At 41.9% G+C, this 24,049-nt stretch overlaps 1 protein-coding gene across 6 annotated transcripts in view; it reads right to left on the bottom strand.

Annotated features, from left to right (window-relative positions):
* Positions 1-264: 264 nt before the first annotated feature.
* RELCH (RAB11 binding and LisH domain, coiled-coil and HEAT repeat containing) overlaps positions 265-24,049 on the bottom strand; it is a 105,779-nt gene continuing 81,994 nt past the window's right edge. For 4 of the 6 annotated variants that reach the window (XM_053243837.1, XM_053243840.1, XM_053243839.1 and 1 more), the window contains 7 exons: positions 23,231-23,313; positions 22,340-22,403; positions 20,705-20,843; positions 20,454-20,570; positions 16,653-16,741; positions 6,628-6,698; positions 265-2,672 (listed from right to left, as the gene is read on the bottom strand). In XM_053243837.1, the coding sequence (XP_053099812.1) occupies positions 2,552-2,672; positions 6,628-6,698; positions 16,653-16,741; positions 20,454-20,570; positions 20,705-20,843; positions 22,340-22,403; positions 23,231-23,313 (684 nt within the window). In that variant the 3' untranslated portion in view covers positions 265-2,551. Of the gene's footprint in view, positions 2,673-6,627; positions 6,699-16,652; positions 16,742-20,453; positions 20,571-20,704; positions 20,844-22,339; positions 22,404-22,632; positions 22,716-23,230; positions 23,314-24,049 lie in introns of those variants that run through there. The other 2 variants (XM_053243838.1, XR_008305738.1) reach the window with 2 other exon arrangements.

The raw sequence follows: 24,049 nt of genomic DNA, 5'->3' as shown, positions 1-24,049 counted from the left end.
AGCAATTAAGAAGTTAAACAAAAGGTTAAAGAGATTGGGCAGATTGCCCCCATCACCCACAAAGGGTGGTTGGTGGGCTCCAAGGGCATGTCACACAAGTTAATTATGTTAAAACTGCAAATGTAGCAGCAAGTTCAATGAGCTGGGTACATAAAAGATGTACAAAAATCCACCAGATTTTAGATCAGGTTACCAATTGCTGAGGCCATTTAATGCAAACACAGCTGATCATTTGAGAGTCCTAAAATAAACATACAAAGCAGGTATGCAAAACATTTTATTTAATTCAGGAAAGGACAAGAGACTTAACCACTTCCAATTCCTCAGGAATGCCTCCAGCATTTCATGTGTTAGACAGTCTGCTAAGAGAACACTTGCAACACAATTAGTGCAGGGGTTGGAGTGGAGAAAGAGTGGACCCAATTTGTTGCTTTGATGAAAACATGAACCAATACAATGTAAACACGCAAGATGTGATCTCTGCAGAACAGGCCCTTTCTTGCAGTATACATGATGAACAACTGAAACGACAAAGATACTAATGACCCTAATCCACAGCTTGATATATTTTTTGGCTCAGGGAGGCCTAAAGTTGGTGCACGGTTGGCTCATTTTGCCAGCACTTTATACAAGTATTTCAATGATCACTGTAGGTGTCGGGCTCAGCCATTTTATACTAGCAGTTCTGCTGATTTTTCAGAACAAAACTGTAAGGGGATTCAACAGATGAGGCTCCATTCAATCACCTCATCTGCCAGGATTAAATGTAATTGCTTGGACATGGACTCCTACCAAGAGTAGTCTCCATACAGTTGCCCCTTTGTAATAAAATACCAGTGGGACTGGGTCTGTCACACACCTGACAAATAACTTATATTTAGCACCACTAAGATAATGAGTTAGCCAAAGTGTCTCAGACCAACCCACTCCTTCCCGTTTCCCTGCCCCAGGGTTTACGCAATACTGAGATATTTTAATGGAATGCTTACTTGTGTAATCTGTCCCTTGGGCTTCTGTAAAGCACACACCTATAAGGTAGGTGAACAGTCAGGTCTGTAAACACTTCAGAACTGAGGGCTTAGGTATATTGGGCAGAATTGGGGTTTAGAGTCCAAGTTCAGACCTCCACACAGCTGTGAAACTCTGGGTGGCCTTAGACAAGTCTGTCTTAGGTTACCTCACCCTACAAGAGTGTTGCGAGGAAAAAAGAATTGTGATGCACTCAGAACAATAAAAATGGTTTTAGAAATCAGAATTGATGGTTGGTAGTGTTTGTAGCTTTCTGAAATATTTTAAACTGAAACAGTTTAGGAGATTTTGTGAACTGGTCACATTGTTTTAACAAATTCACAACTTATACTGAAGCTGTGTTGGGGGCTAAGCAAATTATTGCTTTTAGTCACTGCAGTGGTATGTATGTGAGGTTCAAGTACAACATGCTCTTTTATCCCTGCCCTTCAAACCCCTCAAAATCCTGCAGGACTAAGACCTGACTTAAATGAGATGTTGGCCATAGGTATAGACACTTATCTATGTGCTTTCTACATGTTCAGCACGCCATTTAAGAAGGTGCTTTTCTGATGATCTGCGGCCAAGAGAGATATTGCCCTAGCATGCACATTTATGGGCTGGTACATGGGGAAAGTGCCTTTTAAACATGGCACTAGCTGTGTGGAGAATCTATATGGAAAATGCTTTTATATGCAGCACCACATTTAAATCTGTCCTAAGGCTGCAATACTGAGTATACTGACCAAGAACTAAGTCCCACAAATCAGTATGGCTTTCTTCCAAGCAACATGGTTAGGAATATGCAATTGTAGATTGTTTCCTCCTCTGCTCATTGGGATATGCTTTCTAGCAGGAAGACTAATCTGTTTCCCACACATTAAGTACCAAAATACATATGAGAGGTGCATCTAAAAAATCTGGTTTATCCATAGTTTCTAGAATGTTCTGGTCCTCTATCAGACTTGTAGTGCAAGGAGTTCTTTTATACATTATATTCTCCATTTCCACCTGTAATTTAAGTATACAATACTTACAAAAAACCAATCAAGGAATCAGACCAGTGCTGGTGACTCTTGCCTTTCACGTTAGCAACATTAAAAAATTCTGCATTACTCTTTTATAACTTAAATACATAAGTATTCTCCACTTTTATTACTTCATGACTGACTTCAAATTTACATTATTTTAAGTACCATCATAACAGCTCCATGTATAATACAGTTATCAGCTGGGAACCCATCAGGAAATAAAAAACCGTCACTATATATATATATAATATGTATATAAAAAAATGATGGAAAGACAAGAACACAGGACAGGGACTTGATACAGACTTAATTTAGTTTTATAACCAACCACATTTAACCCAAAATTAACAGATATGTAGCGATATTCAAGAGCAGTGCAAATATGTTTGTACGTTAAGAGTAAAATTATACTACAAGAACGTAAGACAGGAAAGAAAAAGGCAAGTACTTCAAGTACAAGGAACCAGTCTTAATGAGGTCTCTCAGTGTTTACAGGGGCTTCCTTTTCCAATTTACTTCTTCCTCTGGAATACATTAGCCAGCATGGCACCTGAGGTGGTCAACTGGCCCATTTTATTCAGAAACTTTGTCTTTGTGTCTTCGCTCACAAGGCTTGCTGCAATTGACATGGAGCTAAAAGAAACAGAGACACAAGTTAATCCCTGGCACAACTAGCTAAAAGTGGGGCTGGAAAAAGAGCTGTGCCCAAGCCCCTGGAGAGCTGCTGCCAAAGTACACAACAGTGGGCTAGATGACTCGGGGATCCAATCGTGTAAGTTGAATTCAGACATTCCACCCATAAGTTCAAATTCAGAACAATGATTGCAAAAACAAAAGCACACTTATCGAGTTTTCAATGCCAAGTGAAAACCCACCCACCAACTAACCTCTCCTCGGTGTTAGGAAAGCAGGTGGTCTTTACTCTGGGAATGAAGACGGGCATATGAAGAAAGAAGAGGGAATCAAAGAATCCAGAAAATAAAAAGCAAGTGCTTTGAAGTACAAATATTTGGAATTTGTGCTTCCATTCCAGGTGCTACTTATAAAAACAAAGGGAAAACACAAAGCTATCGTTTTCAGTGAAGCTTAATATTGAAGGTTCCCCTTATGCCAGTTAAAACTTCCAACTGAAGCGCTGCTTTCTTCCCAGTTAACCAGAGGTTCACCTAGGTAATTTCGGAGCCTGGACCTAGGGTCTTTGGAGGGCCCCCCTCCCCTGCAAATTAAGCATTATCACACTCAGCTGAGCAACCATGCCACCTGGGACAGACTAAAGAGGATTTGGGGGCCCCCAGGGGTTGTGGAGACCCTGGACTTCGCCCCCGAAGTCCAGGGATAGGAGTGCTTCTGCAGTTAACTAATGGTACAAAAATAATGATTAATGGAGAAAAGTTCCAATGCATGTTTGCATCATTCCTTTTCTGCCTTTTGATTTTTGTTGGTGTGGTGCCCCCTCCTTCTTGTGCATCCACGTTTTAAAGTGTCATGGACCTATTTACACAGTTAACAATTGCTAAGTAATTAAAACATATATGGTTCATTATGAAAAAGGCAGCTCAATCCAGCAAGAGTGATTGGTGTGTGGAAATATGCTTTCATGTACAGATCTCTTTGCAGGACACAAAAGAACGCAGCTGGGGAATGCATGTCCCATGCATTCAACACTCTGCTCACACCCCTGGTTTAGCAATTGTGAGCGTGCTCTCAGTTCTCTCTGATCAGCGTGTGTCAGTTTTGAGTGAAACTCCTCACAGTGCCTAAATGTTACTGGGGGGTGGGGTGGGGGAGACACCAAAGAATACTTGTCCTGTAGCTTCTTTCCTTCTTAACAAGGGATGCATTCAGAAGCCCACATTGATATGAAATGGGAGAGGTGTAGGAAGGGCTACACAGACTGACTTTGTGTATACTCTCTCTATTTCCATCTGCTTAAGAACTGTTCAGGACTGCTTCATCCCGGTCCTGATCTTGGAAACTGCAAGTTTATCAGCAAATAGTGCTTGCTCATTCTGGATCAGGACCACAGTGTTTAATGAAGACCCCCCCACCCCCACATACAATTTTAAATTTTAGCCAATGTAAAAAATTTCCATCCTAAATTTGACTTATTGGGGAAAGTGTATGGGTGTTGAATGGTCACACATGAGTTGTATCCTAAGCATGGGACAATGGAGCAAGGGGGAGATGAGCATCCCGTGGCTACAGGATTGCCAAGTCACCTTCTCACCCCTTCCCGCACCCAGTCGGTGAATAAAGCACTTGCTGGCTGGGCACACACTGTGCACCATGCTCGTTCTCAGCTGGTGTTTCACGCTGACTGGCTTGTGGCATTTTTCCTGCTTCCTTCCTAGCAAGGGAGACCCCCCCCCCCGCCAACAGACCCACTCCGGAGTAATGGCCACAGTTCCTGCATAGACTTCAAACACAGCGGATGTGGCCAGTACTGTGGATGAGCCACTCAGCCCGGCAGTGGATTTCCCCCAGTCAACAGTTTGTTGAATCGCGTGCATGCAGAAAGTTCCACATTCCCTCCCTGGCAACTCCAAGATAGGGCTATGAGAGACTCTTGCCTGTAACTCCTCCCTTGGAGAAGCCGCTGCCGGTCTGGATAGACAATGCAGAGCTAGATGGACCAATGGTCTGATCTGGTATAAGGCAGCTTCCTTTGTATGTTTCTATGATTGGGATCTCCTTTCTGTTCCTCCTCACAAGGAGGCAGGAGCTCCCTGCCAGTGAGTCAACAACTTGCTGACTGGGCAAACTCCATAGCAGGGCTGAATGGCCCAGTCCCGGTACTGCCCCTGTGTCTGACGTTGATACAGGGTATGTGGCTTGTGGGCACACACAATTAACACTAAAGGGAGCCACCAGCAGGCCCTTGTTCCCTGGCCACTGGCAGGTTCCCTACACCCCTGATCCTAAGAAAGTTAACATCTATTGATATCATTGGGACTTAGGAATCCTAAGCTAGTCATAACTAATTTGTCTGATTTCAATGGTTCTTAATTGCAACATTCTCAGGATTCTTCTCAATGGAGAAAACAAAAGAGAAGGTCAATGAATGTTGCAGCAGTTGAAGGCTTCCTTTTTGTACAGCCAAATCCTAGCCTGCTTACTCATAAGTACCCTACTTTGAGTTTGATGGCAGCTCGGGTTCAAGGGCACTTACTACCAAAGCAGAATGCTTCGGACTGCAGCTACAGCCTATGAGTTCTGAATAATATTGTATCTTAAAAGGGAAATTAGCTGTAAGATGAATAACTCATCTTGTTTGGTCTAGGACCGTAAATAAAACTTGACTTGACTTGAATAACTCATTCTTGCAAACATTTTGCATTTGGATATACAGAAAGCAGTAAAGGGGTATCCAAAATAATTGAAAGAGCCAACAGTTCTCTCAATTTCCACTTATGTTTTTCTATACCTCATTTTTTTGTTTTAGCAGTTCTACCATTTATTTACTTTATTTACAATATAACCACAGTACACAACTAAGATTTGTCTGTTTAATTTACAGCAATTCTTCTCTCCAACTGTATCAGAAAATGGCTGGCTTTCTCATTTCTGTCAAGATTTAAGTACAACTATAGCTCTTCTTAGAAGTTTAAACAGTGTAGATGATGAACCTAGGTACAGCATCCACATGAGTGCACTGACAGCCCTGCTCCCCACAAAGACTGTCGATGGAGAGAATATTTCGCCAAGTATTTAGATTATGTCTCCTCAGACAAATGTTGTAGTCATGGTCAGCATGGAAGCAGGGCTACAGAGCACATGTAGGGCTCTGTAGGAAGTAGGGCTACACGGCACAGTGCAGTCACATGGTTGCTGTACCTGGATACAGTGTCCATTTATTTGTATTTATTTATTCGATTTCTATACCGCCCTTCCAAAAATGGCTCAGGGCGTTTACACAGAAAAATAAATAAATAAGATGGATCCCTGTCCCCAAAGGGCTCACAATCTAAAAAGAAACATAAGATAGACACCAGCAACAGTCCCTGGAGATACTGTGCTGGGGATGGATAGGGCCAGTTACTCTCCCCCTGCTAAATAAAGAGAATCACCATGTTAAAAGGTGCCTCTTTACCAAGTTAGCAGGGGATGCCAATTGGGAAGGTAGCTTAATAGCTGCCCAATGGTGTCTTGTGGGGACAGCCTACAACTGATGCAGCCATGGAGGAAATAGGCAGGGAAAGCACAAGCTGATGGGATGGGCAGTCTCACAGTAACCTGGCTTTCCCATGGGGGCAGTACTCTCTAGTGTGACTGCTGTCCATGTACAGGGCTATTTAAGATATAGGCGGAAAGTGCCAAGGAAGAGAACAAGGCTACCCCGGAGTGACAGCTAAAGAGCCCAGAACATTACAATATTTATGTAATGTCTTACTTTCAGCTAGAGAAGGTCAATCAGTATTTTTCTGACTTGAAGAACTAATGTGTCCTAAGGTTACAGACATTATACTTATTATAAAACTACTAAATGAATCTGTCTAGGATAAAAACCTGATAATATCTGTTCTGGCTATGATTCATTAATACTGTCCATGCAGAGATAGCAGGCAATATATTTTGAAAAACTCCTTACCCTTGTGGTTCTTGGACGCTCCTATTTTCTACTTTCTGTTCACACTCCTTTATCATAGAGCTTAATATAACCTAGAACACAGGACAGTATAATGTTTCATATAAAATTTCAAATACATTTCTGTGTTAAGTGGCACAATACTTATTCTCCAAATAAAATGTAAACAAAAGTGATGATAAACTTAGATTTGCATCACATATTCAACATTTTTGGTAAAAGGTTGAAGCCTGCAGAAATGAAAATCAAAATTAATCATTGTGTTTCAAGGAATAAATGCAAGTGTATATTGAAACATAGGTTCAAGATTTTTAAGTCACCACTAGTACCTAAGTATTGCCGTGGTCTGTTGCACCAAGTAATTAAGTGGGGGCTAATTTTATGCAATTACAAAGCAGATTGTAAGCAGATTCTGCTTATTGTCCCAGTATCAAGTCTTCTGGATAGAATTTTGGAAACCCGTTTAAGTATATTGGAGATAAACGTCTGTATCAATGAATGCATTCTTCCATTCTCATAGAGTCTCTCTCTCTCTCTCACACACACACACTCCTCCCTCTTCCTCCTTCCCAGGCTGAGAAAAGACAAAGCCAGGACAAAGACAGAAAAGGTTGTCATGCTGTCAGTGTGCTCCTACATTACAACTGGATGGATACTTCTCATTTCTGACAGCCTGTGACTGCTCTGGGCCTAAAAGGAAGCTCTATCTATTGTTTAAGCACCCCTGCTTTCTTCTTCTTCTTCTGGTATTGAGTGCCCCTGGCTCACAGATTGCCCCGGAAGTAGGTGAAAGGGATTAAACAGCATGATATAGAATTAGTGAGCCATTCCATGCTGATTAATTCAATAGGGATGAATCGTCTCAAGCCCTAAAAGTAATCTTTTGATGTTGTATATACCAAAAAGAAAAAAAAAGAGGAAAAAAAGCAAAAGTCGAGAGATAGGATGTAAGAAACATATCCTCTATGGTAATGAATAAATGCAATGGGGTCCACAAGCCACTATAAATGAATTTTACTGCATTTCTTTTATCTAGGTCCCTGGAGTGTGGAACAACTTTCAGCTGAATGAAAAGCACTGCACTGAAGTGCCCAGGGCACATGAATTAGCAAACTTGAATTTGCATGAATTAGCAATTGTGTTGAAGCTGAGCAGACCTAGGTCTTATTGGTGCCTGGATGGGAACTGTACTGGGAATCCTATGTAAGTTGCCTTGAGCTTCTTGGAGAGTAATAAATCTGTATATCTGCAGGAATTGATCTGTGATTTTATATATTTAACATATATCTATGCTGCCCAAACCTATGTCTCTGGGCGGTTTACAACTATGGGTGGTTTACAACAAAATGTAATGTTATGTGATGTCTCACTTGAAACAGAGAGGTTAACCAGCGATAAGTAGAGCTCTAGGATTCTAGAAAATATATGTAGAAGTTATGAGTGTTTGTTACACAACCTGGATTAACAGTGAATCCATAGCTGCTTCACACTTTCCAAATCAACAGCAAAAAAAGGGAAGTACTAGTGACTTTTCCTCCTGTCAACCGGAGCTCACAGAACTTACTATGAGGGAGAACAATGTCATATTTCCTCTTGAAGAACAATGTCATATTTCCTCTTGAAGTTGCCTCTTAGCAACCCATAAGCTCTGCCTCTGATATGGCACCAACTTACAGTTCCACTAGTACATTTTTAAAATTCTCTCTTCTAAAAAGGCTGTTTTAGGGAGCTCATTTTTAAAAAGACATCTACACGAAAGTTTCTACTGAAATCATTCATCCTTTTCTGAAAAAAGGTGGTACTCATTTCCATTTTATAACTACAAAAGTATAAAAATTGGATTTGTTCATAATGCAAAACAGAAGAACTCTTTAGAAATTCCCTTCTGTCAATAATATGGTCCTCTCCCCGCTGAATTAGTATGCCTGAGTTTGCATCTGTTTAATTCTATGAGCCCACAGGTTCCATAGTTTTCCAAGGGCAGGTCGCCAGTGCCTGCACGACTGCAGGTTCCTAATAGGGGTGTGCAATTCGGATTTTCGGTGTTTTGATTCGGATCTGTTCTGTTCTGTATCCGAATATTTCCCATCTGAATCACCCCTGATTCGATTCGGATCCGAATTAATCTGAATCCGAATCAATTCTGATTAAAAAAAACGGGTCCTGGGGCCAAAAGAGTGGGGTTTGGTGGTAGTGCCTAACGGGTGGAGGCTACCACCCAAATTGCAGAGGGATTGGCCAAAGGGCTGATTTTTGGTGAATTTTTGAAGTTTTAGTGTCTTTGGGGCAGATTGGGGGCATAACGTGGGACCTGGGCCAAAAGAGTGGGGTAGGGTGGTAGTGCCTAATGGGTGGAGGCTACCACCCCGATTGCAGAGGGATTGGGCAAAGGGCTGAGACACCATGAATCCACTCTTATCTGTTATCATAGAATCCACACTCAGAACACCTCAGAAACAACAGAACCAAGTACCCCATGGGTTAGAAACCCATGGGGGTGGTTGGCACCCTATGTGCACTACACCACCACTCGCTCTGGACCACCCCAGCACCCCCCAAGTGCACTTATGGGGCTGCTGAAAGCTCCATTATTATACCTTATGAGGAAAAACCTTAAAGACGCGTAAACTTCAACAATTCACCAAAAATCAGCCCTCTGCACAAATCCTTTGAAAAAATTCAGGTAGCTTCCTTGCCCCTACCCGGCACTACCACAAACCCCACACCGCTCTAGGCCACCCCTTTCCCCCCGACGTGAAGCAATACACCCTCCAATATACCTAATGGGGGAAAACCTTAAAGACGCATAAACTTCAACAATTCACCAAAAATCAGCCCTTTGCCCAATCACTCTGCAATTGGGGTGGTAGCCTCCACCCATTAGGCAGTACCACCCCACCCCACTCTTTTGGACCAGATCCCACGTTATGCCCCCAATCTGCCCCAAAGACACTAAAACTTCAAAAATTCACCAAAAATCAGCCCTTTGCCCAATTCCTCTGCAATTGGGGTGGCAGCCTCCACCCATTAGGCACTACCACCCCACCCCACTATTTTGACCCTGGGACCCGAAATTCAAGTAGAAGAATTTCAGACCTTTTTGCATTGAAGTCAATGGGAGGCAAAAGGACGGGAAATTCAAAAAGACTTCAAAATCCGAAAATCCGAATATTCAGAGCCAAAATGGAGGTGATTCGGTTCGGCTACGAAAAATTTCGGAGGGCCAGAAGGGTGATTCGGTTCGGATCCGAATCACCCGAAATTCTCTGTTTCGGGTAGAGATCGTTCTGTACCCGAAACGTTTTGCACATCCCTAGTTCCTAATGTAGCACAGGTGGGGTCCTGCACAAGAGCACAAATACTTAAACTAGTATGGCCACACTTCGAGAGCAGCACTCACATCAGAAATAATATAAGTGCTGCTTCCAGTGTACAGGCGTGCTCGTTTAATTATTTGCACACTTGTGCAAGGCCACTAATGCTTCATTAGGGGCCTGCAGTAGCAAGGGCAGCTGGGAATTGCCAGGCTAAACTGCAGAACATATGGGCCACTGTATTTTATTTTTCGATGCTATATGTTTTAGTGAAAAGCGGATTAAAAATAAAGACGCTCCAATGGTGCACCAGCATTTTCTTTTCCAATGCACAATGCTGCTAGAAAGAAGTTTATCATTCATATAAGACTTCTCATGCAATACAGTATATACACTACTACTGATTTCTATGCCCCAAGTAAATCACACCCAAATGTGGTGTGCATTCATTCTAAATTATTTGTAAAAGCAGCCGTGAAAGTGTTACTAGCCCACAGGAATGTTTACTACTCTGGCTGCCCACATGTCTATGGTAATATGTTCTGGCAGCACAGTAACAAAGAATCAACCCTCTTCCAGTTTATAAAACCTTTTCTGCCTGCATACCTCAATCTATTCCACCATGGGAGTAGTTACACACAAGCAGAAGATGTATTTGAAACTATTTCAATCACCCTGCCTTGAACAAAGAATTATTCAAGTATCTTCTGGGCTGATGCTTAGAGAGAATATGCACTTCTCTTATTCCCAGTAGATAGTCACAGATTTCTCACTGCTACCAAGAGATTGTTAGCAGCAGCAGGTTTATGTAGATGTGTCACCATCACTGTTCACGAGCTGGACTATATGGCTGACAAGGATGAGTTGTTTGAATGAGCAAGATAGCAGGTTCTCTCACTTGCAAATATTAATGTCAACACAAATGGTTTTCCAAGTTGCATGGGAACAGTCCATTACTTTTGCATGGACACACACGACTTAGTGATTGCAATCACAACAAAGTGATTGCAGCCGTCATTGCGCGAGACTCACTCTCAGCCAAGTGTTTGGCGATGCTGAGAAGTCTGCTCAAGTCACCTGAGCATTCAAGGGTTTGTCTGAACTTCTTCCTAAACTCCTCTGAAGGTAGTGTGTCTAGGTCCGCAAGCAAATTCTCCCAAATGCTATGGCTATACTTTGCTGTGCAGGCGGAATAATTAGCCACTTTAATTGAAAGGCAGGAAGTTGAATAAATTTTCCTCCCCAAGAGGTCTAGCTTGAGACTCTCTTTATCAGGAGGCACCGTGAACTTCTTACCAGCCTTTGAGGTGGATACACAGTCAATCACTAGGCTATTCGGTGCAGGGTGTTTCAGGAGGTAGCCATTATCTTTGTCTTGGACCCGATACAAACTCTCCAGACGTTTAGATGTTGGCGTGGAAGTGTGGAGCACTTCCCAGGCACATTTGTCAGCACGTGTTATAACTGGAAGCATTGGTAGTGCGACAGGAGCCGTTGATTGGGTCTTTAGCATAAAATTATAGATGTAGGTGGTAGGCGCCACATCAGTTGGCGGTTCTACAATGATCTCTTCCTCATCCTCCCAGTCTGACTCAAAATCGGACGAGCCGCAGTGGTCAGAGTGCGAGGCCAACAGTGAAAGTGGAACTGTAGTCCGAGTTTCTGCTGCTGTGCCAAGGCCGCCTGGGGCTTCCGTTTAGGTGGCTACTGTACGTGACAATGAGGGTCTGGTCTGGGATGCCTGGTGAGCCAGGGTGGTGGTAACCGTTTGGGTCGCAACAGTAACATTTGCCGGACGTGGACGGAAAGGTAACGATGCAGGAGGAGAAAGGTGAGAAACAGGCCTCCATATCCTATTGCGTTCAGCAATGAATGATCCAGACGATGATCCAGCAATGGATCCAGACGATGATCCAGCAATGAATGATCCAGACCAGAATGATCAATGAATGAACGTCTACAGACTGAGTTGGCGTGGCGTGGGAGAAGCCACATGTATGCCAGGAGAAGGGGCTCCTTAGATGGTCAGCCGACAGTGCTGGAGACGGGCGGGCGAATGATGATGTGGACGCCTGGGGTTCCACCTCCAACAGAAGAAAACCCAGAAACGTCGACGTCGAAGGGGTGTTTGAGCTCGAATCCAACAGTGTGAGGAGAGCGTTAGTGTCCTGTGGAGCGAGTGCTTCGGAAGCATCGACATCGTCTCCCACATTGATGTCGAAAGAATGAGGTGGAGGTGGTCAATATCGAGGAGAAACCTGTCGAGAGGTCGAGATCACCAGGGTATGCAGGGTAGAGGTGGAACAGACGGTTACTCTCGGTGTCGAAGGAGGAGAAGACGAGATAGGCGTCTGCGCCGGCAAGAGCAAACAGGCTCTCAGTACCGATGGAAGCGACGTCGAAGGCGCAGTAGACATCGGTCGCGTCAACACCAAAGGTTCGGTATCCGACGGAGCTGTAAAAGTCGTGCACACAGTTCTCGGGATCAGGGAGACCACTTGCACGTCTGATGGGGAAGGAGTGAGGGCTACAGTCAGATCGATGCACTTCTGACGTTTCCCACTCAAGGCGCCTTGGTGTTCAGAGCTGTGACGCTTAGAATATGTTGATGCTGACGACGTCTCAGTAGTGTCTTGTTGTCGCGGGGGTCTCGATGTCGATGTCAAGCGATCTTTCTCCTGATGGGTCGAGGTCGAGTCACCCCTCGGCGTCGATGTCAAAGCGGACTTCGTAGCAGGTGACGTGCTCGACGTCGAAGTTAAGTCTGTGGTCGATGTCGAGGCTCGTTTTGATGAGGTCTGCAACTTTGACTTAGAGGAAGACGACGTCTGTGGTGGAGCTGAGGATGACCTCGGAGGCGTCTTAGCTTTTGACGTTGAAGGAATGGGCGTGCCCGGTGTCGAAGGGCTCAGCATGTCGTCATAGATTGCCGTGCGAAGGCGGAGTTTTTCCGAGTTTGCTTGGAAAAAGACAGGCAGATTTTACACGTAGTGACGTTGTGTTGTTCGCCCAGACAGATAAGGGACTGGTCGTGCAAATCCTTAGAGGGGAGTGTTTTGCTCTACAGCTCTTGCACCTCTTAAAGGATTTCTTTTTCTCAGCCATCAGAAAAACTTGAAAGGAGTTCCGTTAGAGTAGTCCGTAAGCCAATCCAAGGTCAAACACGAGGGGAAAAACTCGTCAGCCGGTCCGGGTCAGAGAATGAACGATGTCCGTCAGCCAGTCCAAGTCAGAAATCCAAGAAAAACAGTCCGAAATAACAAACATACTCACGAAACAACTCAATAATGATACGAGGAACTTCCCAACTAGCGGCAAACCGAGGTCTAAACGCAATGGCAGTCGGAGAAGAACTGAGGAACGTGCGTCCTTCCCGCCCTTAAATAGCACGCAGGGAGTGTGGGGGCGTGGTCAAGACACCTCGACAAGCTTCGGCATAGATACCATGTGGTCCTTGTGCAGGTGCAGTATCCCCACTCTTATGGGTCTCGACGGATCTCGACCCAGATCTTACATTTGCTTGATGGAAGTTCTTTTGAAGGCTGAAATGGAGACTCAAATCTCCTGTATCATTGTAACTTTCACACTCAGACCCTTTCATATGCCTGTCTACACATACAGTCAGGGTTTCAACAGTCAGGGTTTGGATACTCTTTACCCCTTCAAACTGAGCAAAGAGACACCTTTTAAAGTGGCAATTTTCTTATAGGAACATAGGAAGCTGTCATATACTGAGTCAGACCCTTGGTCTATCGAGCTCAGTATTGTCTTCACAGACTGGCAGTGGTTTCTCCAAGGTTGCAGGCAGGAATCTCTCTCAGCCCTATCTTGGAGAAGCCAGGGAGGAAACATGAAACCTTCTACTCTTCCCAGAGCAGCTCCATCCCTTGAGAGGAATATCTTACAGTACTCTCATTCATATGCAACCAGGGTGGACCTTGTTTAGCTAAGGGGACAAGTCGTGCTTGTTACCACAAGACCCTATCCAACCCCAGTACAAAATCCTTCCAGTGTGTTACTGGTATCTGCCCTTTTAGATTGTGAGCCCTTTGGGGACAAGGAACCATCTTATTTATGTATGTATTTTTCTATGTGAACTAATTTGAGAACTTTGGTTGAAGAGTGGTATATAAATATTTGTAGTATCCACTACTACCATTTATATACTGCTTTTCAACAAAAAGTTTGCAAAGTGGTTTACTAAGAAGGAGGAGGAATAGAAGATTTCCTGCCCCCAAAGCATTCAGATTCTAAAAATCTACAAATTGATGAACATATGAAAGGGCTCAGCTACAGACTGCAACAATACACATACACTGTAGCCTTATTCAAACATCATGTTGTATGAGTGAACACTCATACATGTTGTGTGAATGACTGTATCTGTGTTCATTTAAAAAGTGAATCTATGTACAGGCCCCTCAAATAGAAACTGCAGACAGAAAGTGTACTGCTGCATCTGTGTTCAACATAACATGTGAATAACAGTATCCATGTACATATCTGTACCAGTGCACACTGTACACTTGTACAAGTGTTGAACATAATGAGTGAATAGGGCTTGCTTATTTTATTTTTTATTTTGTTTACATTTTATATCTGCTTTTCCTCCAAGGAGCCCAGAGCAGTGTACTACATACTTAAGTTTCTCCTCATAACAACCCTGTGAAGCAGGTTAGGCTGAAAGAGAAGTGACTGGCCCAGAGTCACCCAGCAAGTCTCATGGCTGAATGGGGATTTGAACTTGGGTCTCCCCAGACCTAGTCCAGCACTCTAACCACTACACCACGCTGGCTTGTGTATCATATACACAAAGGGAGGAGAGCAGGTCTCATGATAGCAAGCATGAATTGTCCCCTGTGCTAAGCAGAGTCTGCCCTGGTTGCACAGGAATGGGAGACTACATGCATGAGCACTGTAAGGTATTCCCTTCAGGGGATGGGGCCGCTCTGGGAAGAACACCTGCATGCAGAAGGTGCCAAGTTCCCTCCCTGGCATCTCCAGATAGGGCTGAGAGAGACTCCTGCCTGTCACCTTGGAGAGGCCACTGCCAGTCTATGTAGACAATGCTGAGCTAGATGGACCAACGGTCTGACACAGTATAAGGCAGCTCCCTATGTCCCTATATACTGCTTAGACTTTGTAATATGTCTTAGCATTTAAGAATTTGTATTTCCTAACATCAAAGTCACTTTACAATCGCATACGTTCATAATCATTAAAATCCAAGACTCAGTCACTCTACATTAAAACCTTTTATTTATTTATTTTAAAAAGAGACTGAGGGAGAGTCTTCCTTTCTTGTTGTGGGCATGTCTCCTGCTTGATCTACTTGCCAGCTTTGCTGACAACCCAATGAGTGTGTCTGTTCACATCTTCCACCCCTCTTGCATATTCTCTATTTTTCAGAATCATGTGTGTGGTGTGTGCTTAGCTGTTGCCACAGAGAGGAGATAAATGATTTTGTTGATGGTGCGAGGTGTTTCCTTTCCTACAGATGTAGCATATTGGTTGTGTTTTTTACTGCTTTGCTGTGCAGTCAGCTTTAATTTTCACATCATGTCTTTTACAATATAACTGTGTGCCTTTGGCAAGATGTCTGCTAGGTCATGACCAGTACAAAACCAAGCATGGGTTACAGAATGACTGTACTGGACTAGCAAATGTCAGAAGTGCGTAGTGTGTGGTGTGCCTCATTGTTTGTGTGTGGTCTAACAGTCTGATTACTAAGCCACCAGTTGCTGGGGTGTGGAACCTTTTTCTAAATCTGAAGACAAATACTGCCAGTTTTGAAAATGACCCATAGACAACACTTATGAACATCTGTGTGTTTATGCACATGCAATACGTTTCATCCACAAACTTATAAACTGGCTCTTTCAACACACTCTTGCACATAGATACCAAACACACATTTTCACTCATTTCTTTTTCGACGTCATTTTTCATCAATACCAGTTTGCTTGCAACAACAGAGACTGTGCAGAGGCAAGACTGTCAGGACTGTGAGGGGCAAGAGAAATTAATACTTTAAGTTCCTTATCCTTAATTTACAATTCTTGTTACTAATTTTCCTAATAGTTTGTTCTTTTTCTAAGAAACTGGAATTAAATTTACATCACTGGGGGGAATTTACATCAATGGGAGGGGGAAGAGAATTCTTGGGGGAATGGGCCTTGTGGTGGGGGATATGAGGTGTCCTTTCAGCAAAGCACAACTGCTGGTAATTGACCTTGCAGCCTCAGATTTATATACATCTGGTTGGTCACTGCCAGAAAAAAAAAGAATGCTGAACCGAGATGGACTTTTGTTTGATCTAGGAAATCTTGTGTTATTTAACTTGTTCCTCCTTGTATTAGAGCACAAAGCCTGGACAATGGGGAAGACAGGCCATTCATCGGATGAAAGTGAAAGCCAGCGTGGTATCGTGGTTAGAGTGCTGGACTAGGACCGGGGAGACCCAAGTTCAAATCCTCATTCAGCCATGATACTAGCTGGGTGACTCTGGGCCAGTCACTTTTCTCTCAGCCTAACCTACTGGGATAGAAAATGTAAAATAATAATAATAAGCTTCAACCCAGTCCTCTATCCCTGATTTTAAAAGCTGTATTCTTAAGATCACAGTATTTCAAGTTGGTGATTTTAAAATGGAACATATCATACTTCTTCTGTAATTTAAAACTCAGGTGCAGAGCAGCAGCTTCAAATACTCACCTCATGTTCTGGTGAGAGAGTTTCCATGTCATTTCGTAAACACCTGAGTCCAGGTAAAAAGTGATTGACCATTAAATCTTCTGAAATAACTAGCAGGCAAGTAGTTAAGGTCTAACAAAGAATGAATTGCCATGCTTTTATTCCAAGATAAACTGAAAGATCACACACTAAAATCAGGAAATTTTTAAATTGTCAAATTGTCCCCATGTAATCTAATTGCCTTCTTGAGAAAAATGCATATGAAAAAGGTTTGAAAGCATTAATGAGCCATGCAAATTATGTATACTGCCAAAAGAGCTTCAGAAAAAGACCTGGTAGTAGACAAGATGAAAAAAACAACATATAGCTACAGCACAATATGTTTCCAAACACATTAATATTGGGCTTCATGTTAATGAAGCACAAAAGAGCAAAATCAGTTCTATGCACCAGATTAAACACACAATTCAAATTGAAAGGATCATTGACGCTGGAAGATGTTATTTCCAGTGCATGCTTTGAAATTTTCATAAGGTGGTAATGCTACAATTAATTCAATTAATTACACAAACAAAGAATACAAACTAGCCTCAACACAATCTATATATAAAAGGGATACTGGGATTCCCAATTCTCCTCATTTTTGCCGCTTTACCTTAACACCAGAGACTTAGAACATGCCTACTTTTCTCCCCAGTACCCAGGCCAGATCACTGCTTCTTCCTTCCCATCTTCTAATTTGGAGAGTGCAACTCAGGCATCTCACTTTGGCTTCCTCTCTCCTCCAGAGCGCCCACTATTTCAAGGGAAAACACACCCATCTGTGGTGCTGTACTTCAAAATTACTGGAAATGCCCAGGAGCTGCAACTGACTCATGCCATAGCTTGGTTAACCTTGACATATAATATGAATTTGTTTTTATTTATTTCTAGCATTTCTAACCCACATTTCCTTTTCAAAATATTCAAAGCTTCATTGATATATTAATATGTTTTTAAAATCCAAACATTAGGATGGTATTAGTAAACATAGATGCTATCCAATTGTATTTATTCATTAATTCACTTCAATTTATATACTGCCTTCCTAAAGTGGCTCAGAGCGGTTTACATTAAAATAAAACACACAGAATAAAACAATTAAAATACAAAAACATTTAAACCAAATTAAAACTCATTAAAATTAAGACTAAGTATCATCAAAAGTCAAGCTAAAAAGATGGGTCTTTAAGGCTCTCTTGAAGGCCTCCAAGGAAGATCATCCTCTCATGTCCACAGAGAGCACATTCCACAACCTAGGGGTGACAACTGAGAAGGCCCGATCCCAGATAAACCTGTGGCACCCGGAGACAGACCCCCACTCTTGATGATCCCAATGAGCGGTGGGGATATTGTAGAATGTAGAGAAAGGCGCTCTCTCAGGCAACCCGGACCTAAGCCATTCAGTGCTTAGTTTTAAGTCAGTTTCTTTTTGTCAACATTTCCTTTTAATATTATTGGCAAAAGATGACAACTACATCCCACTTCAGTCAATACCACAAATTTCCATTTATTTGAATGTTTTTGCAATAAAAGCACCATTAAAATAAATGAAACTAGTTCTTCTTGGTTTTGCTCTTAACACAACTAAAGGTATCAATAGTAACTCTAGTACTATGAAAAGTAATTTGAAATCTTTCAGAAGTGGCTTTAAAATGTTATACAACATTTATTACTTCTACTTTTTACTATTAGTAAAACAGTAACATTCTATCATGTTAGATGGCATTTTTAGCAAATGGGTAACATCCAGCCTAGTTTGACTATGATTGTACCACTGAAATAAGATAAATGAACTGTTAGTCGTGACTAACTTGCCTTATTGATTTCAATGGTGTTTGGTGATGACTAGAAAATGTGGTTCAATGTAAGCAAGTGTAAATTGATGCATATTGGGGTAAAAAACCCAACTTCACATATACATTGATGCGGTCTGAATTGTAAGTGACTGATTAGGAAACGTCTTGGGATTGTGGTGGACAGCTCACTGAAAGTGTCAACTTGGTGTGCGGCAGCTGTGAAAAAGGCCAATTCCATGCTAGGAATCATTAGGAACGGGATTGAAAATAAAAGCTAATATTGTAAGGCCCTTATAAAAATATACGGTATGGTCACATTTGGAGTACTGTGTACAGTTCTGGTCACCGTATCTTAAGGAGGACATTGTAGAACTGGAAAAGGTGCAGAAGAGGGCAATCAAGATTATCAGGGACCCGGATTTATAGGGGTGTGTGAGCTGGCTTGGTTCAAGCCAGGCTCTATGGGTTCGGTGTCGAACTGGACCGGGTGATCGGAGTTAGAACCAAGCCAGCTCAGAACTCTACTGGTAAAGGGGAATGCGGTGAGGATTCCCCTTTACTAGTAAAGGGGGTTATCCTAAGTATAGAGGGGGTGGGAGGAAAGTAGATAGGTACTCACAAGTGCCACCAGCTCCCCCTACCACTGCCACAGCTACTGGCACTTGTACCTATTTACTTCCCTGCCATCCTCTCTACACTTAGGACAGCCCCCCTGCCCTCACCGTATTCCCCTTTACCAGTAGAGCTCCGAGTTGGTTGAACTAGCTCGGTTCCAACTAGAACTGGATCCAGTTCTACTGGGGGAAAAACCGAACTGGATTGTCTTGAATATGGTCCAGATTCAAGCCAAACTGGCAAAACCAGTTTGTGCACACCCCAACTTCCTTCTTAGGCAAGGCTACAGTATCTGGGGCTTTTTACTTTGGAAAAGAGGCAATTATGGAGAGACAGGATAGAAATGTAAAAAATTATGCATGGAGTAGATAGAGTGAATAGAGATAAATTTTTCGCCTTCTCTCACAACACTAGAACCAGGGGTCATCCCATGAAACTGAAGGCCCAGGAAATTTAGGACCAACAAGAGGAAGTACTTTTTTCACACAGTGCATAATTAGTAATCTATGGAATTCTCTGCTATGGGATGTGGTGATGGGCACTAGCTTGGATGGCTTTAAAAGGGACTTAAGACAAATTCATGGAGGACAGATCTATCAATGGCTACTAGTCTGGTGGCCATAGGCCACCCCCAACCACAGAGGCAAGATGCCTCTCCAGCTGCAAGGGAGTGGGCATGCCCTCATCTCTTACCTGTAGATTTCTCAGAAGCATCTGGTGGGCCATGTGAAACAGGATGCTGGACTAGATAGATCTTGGGCCTGATCCAGCAGGGCTGATCTTATGACTAACTAGTTTGAATATTGCTCAATAATAGAGAAATGAGCTAGTTGTCTGTTCCAGAGAAAGACTTGAAAAAATGTTCAGCTTAAGCTCAGAAGAATAAGAGAGCTTATTTTGGGATAAGTGGGGGATTCTGAATGTAATGTCAAAAATGTACCCTTTTTAAACACCTTGACAGTTTAAGTCATCTTATAATTGTGAAGATGGCCTAAGAAAGGCATCTAGTAGTTGGGGAGAAGCCACACTTGGATTCTGCACAGCTCCTTGTCCTTTACCTATAATACTTAAATCTAGACCTCCTAAATATACCATTTGAACATACTTGTGATGCTCATCAATAAACAATAACCTACAGATTGTCTGTCATACTCACAGCCATTAAGTAAAAAATAAATAGTGCCACTGAAATTAAAAGGAAACCTATAGTCTGCTCCAGAATGAAATTATAACAACGAAATTAAACAGACTGGCATAACTGGATTTTTCTAGCTGCAAAAATCAGTACTGATGGACGCATTACTGATATAGCGTATTTTTGAAATGTCCTGTTATATTTTAAAAGTAGTTCAAAACCAATGAAGGATACAACAACAGGAGAGTGCACTGTAGGCTTCAAAGAGATGAGTAGCAATGTCCAATCTTTTTGAATCTGCAGACTGTTGGTTATTAACCAAGGCAAGTTTATGTAAGTGTGGAATGACAACTGAAAAAATAAATATTTGTGATGAAATGTAAAGCAATACTTTCACTTTAAGGCCTGCAAGAGCAAGGCACAGTAACTGGAACGCAAGAGAGAAAAAAAGGGGATGGGTTTGTTTTTCCAACAAGACAACTTACATTCATCTCTAAATCTCGGCTCAGCATTTGGTCCAACTCTTCCAAACGTTTTTATTATTTCTGTGTGTAAAGAATGTTGGTCTTGGTACTGGGGATCTTCCAGAAAAGAGGCCAACTGCATTTTAACTCTCTCTAATAGCTTAAGAAGAAATGTAATAGAAGTTACAAATGCCTTCTTCATACACAAAATATACAGAAACAAATTGGCAGAACACCACAATATTTTTTTTTGCACATTTGTATTTTCTTTCTAATGAGAAAATTTAGACATCATCATTTTTAATATTGCTGCGGGATTTACTGGCCTTTGGAAATAAGCACTTTGTTATCATAAGGAATAAAAAGGTTAAGTATAAACAATTCCCTTGATTTACATTTTTTCATTCTCATGCACTTAAATAAGGCTGCTGCACATCTTGTTTCCTGTTGTGAGTATGTGTACATTAAGAGTTAATGAAATGTTTAACTTCAACAGTAGATCAGGAATTCTAGTCTATCCTTCTTCTACTTATTCAGCATCTGAATACTGGGATGAGTCAGTACAAAGTTCTTAGTTGCATTTCCTCAAGTATGTTATTTTTGAAAATCAGGAACAAGCGTTTATTATGAGAATGCAAACTCTGCAAGCTTTTTAGACCACTAGAAACTCAATTTTATTAGTTGGCCTCCAAGACTTAAAAAACCCAGCCAATCAACTAAAATGATATACTGTTACTTGTTGTATATCTTCTTACCCTAAAGTTTCATCAGAATATTCTCCCCATAATGCAAAAATATTAATTTTACACACAGATATTACTAGTTAATTAAGCTGATGTTCTTCCATTGAGCTCTAGCATGTCAAAAGGAATGGGAAACAGTACTCTGGAACTTTAAGGATTTCGTGACCCTGCTCCCTATTATGCTCATTTATTTGCATACTCCTAGGCCTGCAGGTACAACTGCTGTAAGTCAGGAAAGCACATAGTTTGTCTTTTCAGCTGTTCACAATGGCAGAATGAGACCCCTTCTCTTCCTCCAAGATCCTTCATAAATGTCTTCTATATTCTATACAGACTAACCCTTATATCTTGAAAATGTAAACAAAAAACTGGAACAGCACAACCAAGAGTGGGAAGAAGGGGTCAGTTAGCAAAGAGCTTCCAGCTACTATATCTGGTAATTAAATTACCAGCACCTGATAACTGAAGCCCAACTTGAAGCTATCACTAGCAAAGGAATTGCCAATGCAACAAGTTCCCTTCAGTTGCTGTCTTCTTTAGGTTATGCATACTGCTGAGTCAACTGATAGCCTCCATCTTCATTAAATGTCTTTACGACATGTCCCAGCCCACATGTGTACAATGTTGTTAGGCCCACAATCTGTGGCCTGGGTGGACATGCCACTGGAGTGCTAATCCTGCATGCTATGTGAAAGCTCTTCCACAGATGAGCGCTTTGTCTATGGTAAGAATCAAAATTAAGTTGAGCCTCAGATATCAAGATCACATGAACTCTAAGTACTAAATAAATATGTAAAACCTTTTGGATAACTGGGGAGGGGGGAGAACATGTTGCCAGTTCTTTCTTTAGAATAGAATGGCTGTTGACTATGAACAACTATTGTTATCCTAGTATGACATGCAGGCATCTTACCTCTCTCTGAGTGACTGTTTCCATGATGGTACCAAAAGCAGGAATTGTAGCTATTCTCACAGAACTAGGAGGAAAAGCAAAGATTGTTCAGCCTTTAACATTAGCACACAGTTCAATTAAAAAATAATGCAATTTATAAGTTAGTATTTTAAAATATACCAGTTTCTAGCAATGACAAAAGATAAGACAGGAAGAATGCTTGGGCGGGGGTGGGGGAGAAAGAAAGGAAGGAAGGAAGCCAGAAAGAAAAAAAGACAGGCAGGATTAACTCAATGTCACAGTCAGAAACTCACAATTCAGGATCACTGGACAACGTAACAAGGGCCGGAGCAACCCGCTTGTCAACTAAGGCTTCATTCATGCCTCGAAGAGTCAGCTGTAAACCAGTCAACATGCAATACAAATGGTTTTAAACTGGAAGGAGAACTATGTTAGCTGTGACTGAGGATGGGCAGGCAGACTCACTGGCCTTTCTGAGTTTAGTCACCCACACAGGGCATTAACACCATTAAGAATTCTGCTCATGCTTCAGCATTTACTGGCAATAATGTGTTAGTGAGATTAGCATCCCTCTTCGGCAAGGAAGAAACAAAACACCAGTAAGATGGTGTTTGCTCAGGAACTGAAATTACTGATGATAGCAGTACATTTAGGAAGAACCACAACAATATATATATCTATTTTCCAAGTACTGCAATAATTTCACCAGATATTTTTACTGGAAAATTGTGTCTAATATAGACTTCCGCATCTTTTTAAAAAGTGTTCCTGTCTTCAAACACACAGAAAATCAGTTTCATTGCCAGGGCATTTAAAAAAGGATCCTGATGGTTTATTCCTTGGCATGTCGTAAGAGGGACACTAGTTGTATAAGACAGTCAGGAAACTTACATTTCGGGGTCACTGGAGAGAGTAATGAGAGCAGGAACAACTCTCTGAGCTACCAGAGTTTCATGTACCCCCTTCACCAACAGCTGAGTGGGTAGAGCAGAGGGGTATCACAGGTGATGCACGGAAAGAGTGAGCACAGTATCATGGGAAGAACAGCACAACCAAGAGGAAGAAAAACACAAAAAGCAAACCAAAATTAGAAGCAAATCTCACTATGCTAGAAGTGCCTTATTGATATAAAATGTGCAGAAAGCATGATGAAAGTGCAAGTAGCCCAAGCAGGCAGCACAAACTAGACAAACTGTGGAGTTGTTTAAAAAAAATGAAAGGAAAAAAGATGGCATTTAGTACTGAGATTTTAAATTAAATGGACTTCTTCAGAAGCCCATTTCTATTTTAGTTTCTTCCCTTCTACTTCTACATGGTGGGCGTGCAAGCTGAGTAACTAAATTTGATCAACTCCATTTGACAGGTGTGTGTTTGGTGAAGATTTGCTTAATTGATCCTAAATGACAGACAGTAACAACAGGAACAGTGACGGGGGTTGTGAGCACAGGATGTGTTCCAGGACTACCAATGTTGATTACAATGGAATAATCACTTGGGGTCATTTCCTGAGCAGGTGCTATAGAAGACGAGTTCCATCAAATTGTCATTCATTACAATGGGACTTGCACGTGAGCAGTATCTTTAAACTTTGACTTTCTAAAGCCCCTACAAGATGCCACATAATTGAAAAAAAAAGTTTTAACTCCACAAGCAAAAGGATGCATATTAAATACCTGAGTTATTTTAGGCTGTCCATTCATGGACAAATGG

The sequence above is a fragment of the Hemicordylus capensis genome, chromosome 4 (genome assembly GCF_027244095.1).
Source record: "Hemicordylus capensis ecotype Gifberg chromosome 4, rHemCap1.1.pri, whole genome shotgun sequence".
In the NCBI taxonomy this organism is placed as follows: domain Eukaryota; kingdom Metazoa; phylum Chordata; class Lepidosauria; order Squamata; family Cordylidae; genus Hemicordylus; species Hemicordylus capensis.
The sequence above is the reverse complement of the archived record's forward strand: the minus strand, read 5'-3'. Positions and strand labels throughout refer to the sequence as shown.